This window comes from Gekko japonicus, unplaced genomic scaffold (assembly GCF_001447785.1).
Source record: "Gekko japonicus isolate JY-2015 unplaced genomic scaffold, Gekko_japonicus_V1.1 scaffold767, whole genome shotgun sequence".
Lineage (NCBI taxonomy): Eukaryota > Metazoa > Chordata > Lepidosauria > Squamata > Gekkonidae > Gekko > Gekko japonicus.
Window position 1 is genome coordinate 639,728 of NW_015161972.1, and position 10,717 is coordinate 650,444.

At 41.3% G+C, this 10,717-nt stretch overlaps 1 protein-coding gene across 2 annotated transcripts in view; it reads right to left on the reverse strand.

The window, feature by feature from the left end:
• The window catches only part of ANKRD28 (ankyrin repeat domain 28), a 68,533-nt gene that overhangs the window by 38,950 nt on the left and 18,866 nt on the right, over positions 1-10,717 (reverse strand). For both annotated transcript variants that reach the window (XM_015429693.1, XM_015429694.1), the window contains 4 exons: positions 7,091-7,169; positions 5,527-5,597; positions 1,773-1,973; positions 1,088-1,175 (listed from right to left, as the gene is read on the reverse strand). In XM_015429693.1, the coding sequence (XP_015285179.1) occupies positions 1,088-1,175 (88 nt within the window). In that variant the 5' untranslated portion in view covers positions 1,773-1,973; positions 5,527-5,597; positions 7,091-7,169. Of the gene's footprint in view, positions 1-1,087; positions 1,176-1,772; positions 1,974-5,526; positions 5,598-7,090; positions 7,170-10,717 lie in introns of those variants that run through there.

Consider the following 10,717-nt stretch of genomic DNA (forward strand, 5'->3'; position numbering starts at 1 on the left):
GAAGGCAGCAGAGACATGGCTGGAGGAGGAAGGGGGAGGCATTTATATGCTATCCCCCTTTCATTCTCCAGGAAAAAAAGAGTCATTTAAAGATGCCTCCCCCATCTTGCTTTGCTTCCCCAGATGGCCTGCCAAGGTGGGCCAGCTGGGAAAGCAAAAAAAAGATGGAGATGCATCTTTAAATACCTCTCCTTCGCTTCCCCAGCCAGCCTGACAAGACGCGCTGGTTGGGGAAGTGAAGTGAAGGCTCTTAAAGATGCCTCCCCAACCTTTCTTAGCTTCCCCAGCCAGCCTGCCTTGGAAGGCTGGCTGGAGAAGCAAAGAAAGGTTGGGGAAGCATCTTTAAAAGCCTCCCTTTCCCTTCCCAAGGCAGCCTGCCAAGGCAGGCTGGTGGGGGAAGCGAAGAGAGAGGGGTTTTAAAGCTTCAACCCCTTCTCTAGAGTCGCGCCGCTGCAGGGACATGATCTCCCATTGTATCCTATGGCCCCATAGAATACAATGGAAAGATCGTGCTGCCGCTGCGGCGGGACTCCAGAGAGAAGGGTTTTAAAGTTTAACCCCCTTCTCTCTGGAGTCGCGCCGCAGCGGCTGCACAATCTTTCAATTTTATTCTATGGGGCCATAGGATACAATAAGAGATCGTGCCCCTGCAGCAGTGCGACTCTAGAGAAGGAGTTTAAACTTTAAAACCCTTCTCTCTTTGCTTCCCCCACCAGCCCGCTGGGGGCAGGGCTTGCAGAATACAAATTAGCTGAAATAAAACCAGAAAACTGAACTCTAGTAGCACTTTACAGACCAAATTGTTTTTTCCAGGGTATAAACTTTCATAGAACAAAAATCACTTTGTCAGATCTTTGACTCTAGAAAGTTTTGTCAGATCTGACAAATGAACTTTGATTTATGAAAGCTTATACTCTGGGGAAATACACTGGTCTATAATGTGCCATGGGACTCAAATTCTGTTCTACTACTATAGACTAACACAGCTACCCACCTGAAACAGAAACAGAGAAGTATGCAGTGCATAAAGATTCAAGTCAAAAGAACTGGGGATGGAAAAAAAGAATTCCTTAGTTCCTTTACATACCCATATAGGCTGCCCAGTGAATAGCTCGTCTGTCTTTCTTGTCAAAGGCATTAATATTGGCACCTCTAGACAACAACAAACTGACCATCTAGAATGAAGAAGATGTTTCTGCACTTTAAGTTTTACAGAAAATCAAAGCATAATTCAAGTTGAAAAATTGTCTCTATTAGTATCAGCAACATTCAAGTTATTTAAACACATTTACATCTAATGAGACAGCAACGATCTTCGACAGGTGTTATTTAGTTGTTCAGCCAACCAAAATATTGATAGCTTAGAAAGTGTAGTGAAATATATTAAAAGTGACTGTTAAAGCAGTTTTTTACACCTGTGCAACCTATATAGAAAATTAGGGATGTAATCAAACCCCTCAGTCTGATACAGATTTAAAGTCATTGTTCACCTATGAAAGCTAAGATCAATCACAATGATCAACTGGGCTCATGGCTTTAATAATTATAAATCTAATCTGTATTTCTTGTTAGTTGCCAGCAGTCTACCTTAAAACACTATTTTAAGCAGAAAGGTCATAACACAGTAATCATATGAATAGTAGGTCTCCAAACATGCTATGGAGTTACAATACACATTTTCTTCTGCATGAAGAAATGGGATTACGTAAATAGCCAGCTGTTTCTGGAGAAACAACTGGTCTGAGGAACTGAAAGTGAGAAGTAATTCGTACCTCAACATGTCCACTGAAGGCTGCATGATGTAATGCTGTTCTACCAGCACGGTCTGACACATTTACATTACTGAGAAGTGGCACCAAGGCTTCTGCGCACTTAACAGCTTTATTTGCAGCTGCTATGTGTAGTGGTGTTTGCCAGTTTTTGTCACGGGCATTGACATCTGCTGAATGCTTCAACAACACCTGAACAGCATCCTAAAGTAGTAGAGAAAACAAAAAAAATGATACTTTCAATCACCTACAGTACTATAACTACACTACAATTCTGTATCCTTCGATCGATCTAATTTATTACAGCAAGAGCCAGTAAAACAGTACAATTCTGATATAAGAAGGATTAAAACAGTAATAACATAGGAATAGTATAAAAACATTAACAAGAGAAAATTAATAAAATTAGTAAAATAAAATAATGTTAATAAGAGAATGATACAATTTTTTCAGCTAAAATAAGTTTACATTTCCTAATAGCTAAGCAACAAAATTTTGCCACACCGTAAGTCACTGAGCTCTGAACGTCTTCTAAGAGGAATTTACGAAGGACTTCTGGCCTAAATTCAAGATAAGACTGCAGAGGGCTAAATCTAGACAGAAAGGGTAGTATAAGATGGTCTCGTTCCTCCTGATAGAATCTGCAGAACACGAGGACATAAGTAATTGATTCCACCATATTAGACATGCATGGGCATATACGTTCATGCATTGGAACTCGAGTGAATTTACCTTGCAGTACAGCAGAAGGGAGTGCCTCAAAATGAGCTCTGGAAAAGGCCCATCTATGGGGCTCATAGGTAATGTTAAATAAATAAGGGGCAGCAGTAAAATTAGGCCACGATTTTATATTTCTGAAGTTCTTGGGTAGCGAAAGCTTCTTCATTTTGTAATTCAGTATCACGAAGCCTCTGCACAACAGCTGTTCTTGCCTTGTATAGGCTTCCATAGAAGAGATCTTCTGGGAATAGGCCAATCTGATTTAACTTATTAAGAATTTGTGTGGACCAGGCAGGGTAAGGGTCCGAGGCTAAAAAGTAAGGTATTAAACCCTTTGGGTTGTAATGAATTTTTAGCCAGGGCGTTATAGCCTGCTCCCAGACCTTCGCTTCAACTCTGAGTAGCCCAGCCTCTTGCCTAAGTGTTACATTAGAAGTGCTTCTAGGAACGCCAAATAGACATCTAAGAAATTTAGACTGAACCTTTTCAAGGGTCTTTAGATTGGCAGAAAGTCCGTTTTGTGAACCATATAGGAGTTGAGCCAATGATTTTGCCTGGAAGGTTTTTAAGGCAATGGGAAGAAAACCTGCACCTTTCCTTCTAAATAATCTAAGACTGGCATTTGCACTTCTCTCTGCCAGGTTAGCTGATGAGGACAGATGTGCTGAGAATTTGGAATTATAAGAAAAGGTAATGCCTAAGTACAGGCTTTTCTTGGGGAAGGGGACAATTAGATCCTAAGTTACATTCCAGAAGAGAGAGAGGTATATGATGATCAATGGAAACGGAGTCCTAGATACATTCCACCATTTGGCTAGTGGTTGTGTGTGTGTGTGGGGGGGAGGTGCTGAATCATGATTAGTTTCTCCTTGGTACCTCAAAACTCCTTTAATCCAGACTTATGAAGTGATGAGAGTCGGGCCTTGAGAGAATCTTTGAATGGGCACCCTAAGACTGGTTTAGGAAAGGGAACTACTAGGCTTCAGGAAAATCTATGACTGATAGCTTGTATTGGAGTTCTGTGCCAAGACCAAAGTCAAGACTGAAATATCAAGGGGTAGACCCTGTCAGCCTGTGCCAACATGCTGCAGTTTGGACCTATTCCCAGGAAGGGGAACGCAGAGGCATTAGGATTAGCTAGGAAAATACTTTTTCATTTTTCATTCTAATCTTCTGTCTAAAACCATCTGTACATTGATTGTTCCCAAGGGTCTGCTTTCTATGTTTAATTATTAAGGTTTTATTATGATCTTTGGATGTGACTCAGAGAAATCCTACTCACCTTTTGCTAGCTGCTCAGTTATACTAACAAGAGGTCTGCCAGTACTGAAACTAACAGTATGCACAGACAGATACAGAGGAAGAAAAGATCCCTAAAGCTTCTTTTCTCTCATGCAAAACACACACACACACACACACACACACAGGTGTGAACTCGGATGCACCTGAGCCAAAAAATAATCAGAAATTTGCTGTTTCAGGTCAGCTCTGGGATATCTAAAATTAAACAAAACACTCCCAAATTGCAGGAAGAATGAAAATTTATCTACCAGAATTTCAAGAGCTTTCTGAATTCCTAGTGCCAGGAACAACGAGGTAGAGAGAGGAAGCCAGTCCACCAAACAACTGTTAGTAGGCATCTCCAGTCTGTTTAAATTTTAAAGGGCCATTATTCTCTGTCGAGGCCAGGTCTGGAGATGCCAGGTCTGGAGGTAGAGCAAAATTCCATCAAGTCACAGCATTTATGTTTAGGGATTGGGCACAAACCACAAACTCCATGAACCCACTCAGCTCACATATGAACTGGGTTTGTGCTGGAAACAGCTGAGCCACAGAGGCAGACTGCTCCCGTGGCTCAGATGTTTAAAGGGACTTTCTTGGGCCATGCTGGCTGCCCAGGAAAGCCCTTTTAAACAACTGAGCCATGGGGGAAGGCTACCCCCACCGCTCAGCTGTTTCCCATTGAAACAGCTGACCTGCAAGGGCAGCCTGATCCGTGTGGCTCAGCTGTTTAAAGGGGCTTTCTTGGGTGGGCAGCCCCAGACTCTGAGCCATTTAAACCAAACAGCTGAGCTTAGATGTTTTTCGTGAAGAGCAGAAGGCAGGGGTTCAAACCCCTGATTTGTGCGCTTCACAGATTGCCACAAACTGCATCGAATTCATGGAATTTTGTGGGGGTTCTTCAGTTCGCAAACTCTGCTTCATGAATCACAAACCACCCAAAATTCATGACAAACGTTAGTCCTGTCAGCTAGTTCATGTCCATCCCTACTTATGATCACTCCATAGGGTTTTCAAGGTAAGACATTCAGGGGTGTTTTGTCATTGCCTGCCTCTGCTGTCACAACCCAGGACTTCCTTGGTGATCTCTCATCCAAATACTGACCAGGGCCAACTCTGCTTAGCTTCTAAGATCTGACAATATCAGGCTAGCCTGGGTTTCCAGGTTAGGGTAAGCCACGTCCAGTCCACATAAAATAATAGTCCTTTAAATCTGAAATGGACTGGAGATGCTGACTAAAGGCTGATTGGGTACACTTGGGGTTGGAGATTAGATCTACCACCCACAGATATTAGATCTACCACCCACAGATAATATGGACCCAAAATTAATCTGATAAGTTTTGATATTCATACTCCTACACACAAACACCCCTACTTCTCTCTTGCAAACGGGGCCAGGTTCAAAATAATTCCTTTACGCTGGTGACAGTTTGTGTCAATAAAAAAACACGCGGTGGGGATGGAAAAACATTGAACACCAGACTGCCTTGATTCATGGTCAACATGGCCGGCAAGGCTGAACCGGCAAATGGAGGATGCTGAGAGCTGGGGGGTGGGGGTGGGATGACAGTTGCAGCTTCATCACACTTAACTGACTTAAGCTTTCATAAGTGTAATGACATCTCTACACCAACATACTGATTTAATAGTGATCCTACCTGCATCCAGCACGTGTAATTTGAGAACATGACTGCACCAGAAGATCCTTTATAAGTAAATGCATAAAACAGTGGAAACGAAATTTTAAAAATACCTCACTACATGATGCAACAGCTCTGTGTAAGGGAGTTAACCATTTGCTGTCTTTGGCATTAACTCTAGCTCCTGCAAACAAATACAAAAATGATTGAAAAGCCAAACTAACAATTTCATACAGATTCTTTTTCAAAAGTTATACCTCCAACCAACCAATACAACAAAAAAGCTCCACAGTGGCAGGGAAAAGAAATGAATACCATGGGGACAGTGTCAGGCAAAATGGCAGTGTCAGGCTTTACTATGATCTTCGTTAAAACTTCACAGCAAAGCAGGTTTGAGAAAGATCAGGCAACACATGAGGAAACCCTGGGAGGTGCATGCCCCACCATATTGTGGAGCAGCATGAAAAAAACCCTGCTTTTCCACCAGAACTGAAATCACGGAGATAACCTGTGCATGAATGGAGTAAATAAACCAACCACATTTTGTTGATATGCTAGGCAATTTAGCCTGACTGTCTTTGCTGGATTGGAAAACTCATAAAAATAGGGCTAACTCTATACTAAAATAATACACAACTGCAAAGTTATAATCTAAATACTTCAAGAACACATCATTTTGGGACTAACTGCTATAACCAAACAAAAGGCAAGGATTCATCAAAGATCCTTTGTATTCTTACCAAAAACAAAAATAGGGGCAGAAATTTTAGAGGAAGAATAATGAATTGTTCACTTCTCCTCCTCCCATGTTATTCTTTCACCCTGAAATTGGCTTACTGGTGTTCCAAGGTAAAACAGGAAAAGAAAGGAGAAGGTGGAAAGCACTCAAATTAGCCACCAACTCTAAAGACAAACATGAGCCTGGCATACTGCCCCCATATTATTTCATCTTCCTCCAACCATACTATAATTTAACAAGCTTTTATGTTAGCCTCTATAACCTAGTGTTCACGTATCTTCAATTTGCATACCTCAGTCGAAGTCAGCCCTCTCAATCATATCAGCAACCACCAGAAACAAAAAAATGTTCTCCATAATGGCCAAGCGAAATTTATCTGCTATGCGTTCCCTCTGTATAATTAACACTAATTTTCTTGAGATATTTTCCTGAACACCTTTTTTCCTGTTTCCTGCTACAATAAGACTATGCTTATTGAAAACTTGGTGTGTACCCTATTTTCTAACATAGAAGCAAAATTGAAATAATTTCTCAGTGGGGTAGGTCCTACCATGATCCTGCCATTCAACTGAGCAAAGTTTTCATTCGTTTCTTAAAACATTTATACCTCATCTTTCATTTAGGCTCAAGTCTGTCCCCCTCCAATCTTCCTCCAACTTAAGTGGTTCTTCTGTTGGAGGAAGAGCTACTTAAGTTAGAGGAAGAGCCACTCAGAGGATAGTCATATCCATCCCGCTAAGACCAGCTATGTAACAACTTCAGTAATGTTACTGATTCTTGTATTTCATGCAGTACTGATGGCAAAAAGCAAGAGTTTTATCTTTGAGCAAAAACACGTAAATGCAATCAGTGTTTTAAGTTAGGAAACCATATTGCTAATATTAATAAAATGCTGTTTTCTATGCACAGGGTTTCCCCCCTTTCAAGAAGAAACATACCAGATAAAATAAGTAGCTCAATGATTTCTGCATCTCCCAGATAAGCAGCAGCATGTAAAGGAGTCCTCTTTTCATTATCCTGCAACAAAGAAGAAAATCTCAGTAAGTACAGTGCTAAAAATCACAAACAATAATAATTACAACTATCCTTTTAAAGATAATGCAGATTGAGTACCACTCCCCCCAAAAAACCTTTGATGGCCATTTTACCGAGTACCAGAGGGGAAAGTTAGTATTTAACAGAAAACAACGAAAAAGCATTATATCTTGGAGAGATCTGCTGCTGAAATAGACTACAGAATTTTAAGCCTCATCATGAGTTCAACTTCAAATGTAAGACTTAATAATGTTTAATTCCACCTCTAGCAGAAATTGAATAAAACCCTTGAGCCCAAACAACTGTTAACGATGACTTAACCAACGCAGGACTTGTTACAGTGTCATCTTCTTTCCATTCCATTAAGTCCACATCCAATGATATTCAGTAGACAGACTTTGCTCCAGATTAAGAGGTGCCAACTCTTGGCACAGCACTAGCTCAAACAACAAATAGCTCAGATCAGAGCATTAAAAAGTTCTCCCATAAACCATTTTTATTTTCTCCTCTCAGCAACAGCTAATCACTTCAAAGTGCATGAAGAAAATGGAACACCTCTGCTCCTTTCTATAGATTCACAGGCATCCATTGGCTGTGAGGCAAAACTGTGGCGTTGCTTGCTACTACTGGCAGAGTGTTGTATGAAGAACTCCCAAACCACTAATTCTCAGAGGTGTTGAAAAGCTTCTTTCAGAAAGTGAGGTGCTTCCTTGAACTTCAGCTTCTTCTGATCACTAATGTAAGCTAGACAAAGACTTCTTCCCTTTTCTGATTGCCGCATATTCTGTTACACCTTAACACATCGAACAACATTCTACTGCATCAGTACTGATTTGTACCAAATTACAAAATCATCCACAGTGCACTTCATATATGTTCAGTGCCAGTAATCAAAGCTATACAATTTGAACTTGGAACATCTTCAAAATTCTTCTTTCTGCTTATTTGTCAATGTTCTCCCACACTGATTTATCTTAATTGTGCTGCTTCTAATGGCAATTGAGGCAATTATGCAGTTCTTTTCGAATAACCACTCCACCACTTGCTTTCTGCTGCAGCCGCTGCTCCTACCCCTGCCATCATTTTTGCTAGATGCATAGTTAGCACATCAAAACAGGAAAGTGGGAGCACCCACCTGTTGCTTCTCCACAGCAAATCCCTATTAACTGCTTACTAAAGAGAAGCTGCAGCTCAAGTTTGCCAGAGGTCTAGGTCTCGTTTCACCCATACAAGGAATATTTTGAGAGGCCCACTAGACTTTAATGAACGTGGACTGCAACTCCTATGAAGTTATTTATATAGTAAGTGACTTGTCAGAGGATTCAGAAAACTGGTGTACTCTCAAAAATGTGTATCCCTCATTTGAAAGTCTGAAATAAATGCATTTCTCCCAGTTGGAAGACTTTCTGCCATGCAGCGCGGGAAGGTTGTTCTTTCAGCCCCAAGAAACTGACAGTGCCATGCTAAACGGATTACACCCTTGTGAGTTTATTGACTTCATTAGAAGATTATACCTTGGTTTAGTATCGTACTGTAAGTGATGTACAATCCCTTAAATGTATGCCATTGTTGCTAAAAACAGGATCAATTGGCTGGGTAGTTTTAGAGAGCTGGGGACACGTTAGTTGTGCAGTATTAATTTTGCCCATTCTCATGCCAAATAGTAGCAACGATGTTCATAGAAACAGCACCTTCAGTTTTGATGTAAAAAAATTGGTTGGATAAACTGACATGTTAAATTGAAAAATATCATTTAAACAAACCTATTTTGTAACATTTTTCATTCTTAAATAAAAGTTGTCCAAAGTCTCTTTGCTTTTTTGGCCACTGATTCTATTTTATTGCTGGGTTTTTAAAAATATATTACGATTCTGTTACTTTCTCTTTCTTGTTGGTATACTATAATCTGCTGATCTTAATCTGCCTTAGTGAAAGTTACTGAGAGATTTGTTGCTGACACTCTTGCTGTGTATAATTTATCCAAGATATAGCTCGCTCTTTATTTTAGGCACACTGAGATTTTAGTGTGAACACACCACTACCAATGTTGCATGAAAGCAACACTGTCTTGGAATTTTATGATGAGTTAACATGAAATAACTTGAATTAAACATACGATTAAAGTGACCTTGTACAAGTAGATTAACAGCTACAAAAAATCCAGTACTTCTTTGCCACATAAGATTCCAAGAGAACACACACATCTTCTGTCTGTTGCTGGTGCTTTCATGTGGCGTGGAGTTTCTAATGATTAAGGGCTTAATTAAGAGCTGCTTTTGTAACACATGAAAAGAGAGTTCTTGTTGTTCTCAGAATTTTGTGGCTTTTTTTAGTAATTGCATAACATGTTCAGTTCTGAGCTGTGTGTGTGTGCTTGCCAAAATACTCTGGCTAGTGGAAACTGGGTATGGGGGTGGCACAATTATAACATGTGGCATATACAAGTATAATGTAGGAAATCACAAGTTTTTAGTAACTTTTACCCAAATCACACAGGAAGTTAGTTGAACTTCCAGATTTTTACTGTACAGTGATAAGTTATAGTTTCAAGTACAGTTAATACTTTTTCCTGTGTGGTCACCTGGAGGAGAGACTTACAGGCAACCAAATGGCTCATACAAGCCGGAGTTACTGTACAAAGAAACCCAGTCTCAGCCATTGCAGTAAAATCTGAATTAAAGTATGGGGGAGAACAGTGGGGAGAAAAAATCAAAACATTGGGCAGGAAATCCAGGCATGTCTGCCTCCCTGCCCTCCCCTCCCCTGAGCCTCTCCACTTTTGCAGAGAAATTCAGGGAAGGGAGGGAATTTAAATGCCTTTCTTTCCCTTCCCCACATGGGGGAGGGAGAGAAAGGCATTCTAAACATGCCTGCCCTTTGCAAGGGGTGTGGCATATGCAAGTGAGCTCCTGCACCTCTTTTTTTACAAAATGACCCCTGCTCATACCTTTGCTTCCTCCCCCTCCCTTACCTCTCTCATACTCTTTCTTCTGTCCCCCCTTTTCTTACTCTCTGTCTCTCCTCCATGCATGTTACTTCCTCTCTCTTTATCCCCCCTCACCATTATCTTTGTTTTTCTGCCTCCCCACCTCATCACTCTTTCTATCTCTTTCTGCCTCCTTCACTCTCTCTTTCTCCCTCCATCACTCTCCCAGCCTCCTGCCTGCTTCCTCCCCCACCCCGCACAACAGCAGCAGTGGTGGCAGTGCTCCCAGTCACCCACCTGCACCCTCTCCCCCCACAGCAGCAGTGGCAGCTCTCCGGGAATCATAACAGATCTCCCAGCTACAGAGATCAATTCACCTTAAGGCCGCCAGCTCTAGGTTGGGAAATTCCTGGAGATTTGGGGGTGGAGCCTCGGGACAGGGAGGCTTGGGGAGGCAAACAGCCACAGCAGGGTATAATTCCATAGACTCAACCCTCCAAAGCAGCCATTTTATCCAGGGGAACTAATCTCTATCACCTGGACAGCAGTTGTAATTCTGGGTGATCTCCAGCCCTCATCTGGAGGCTGGCAATGGTAGTTCTCG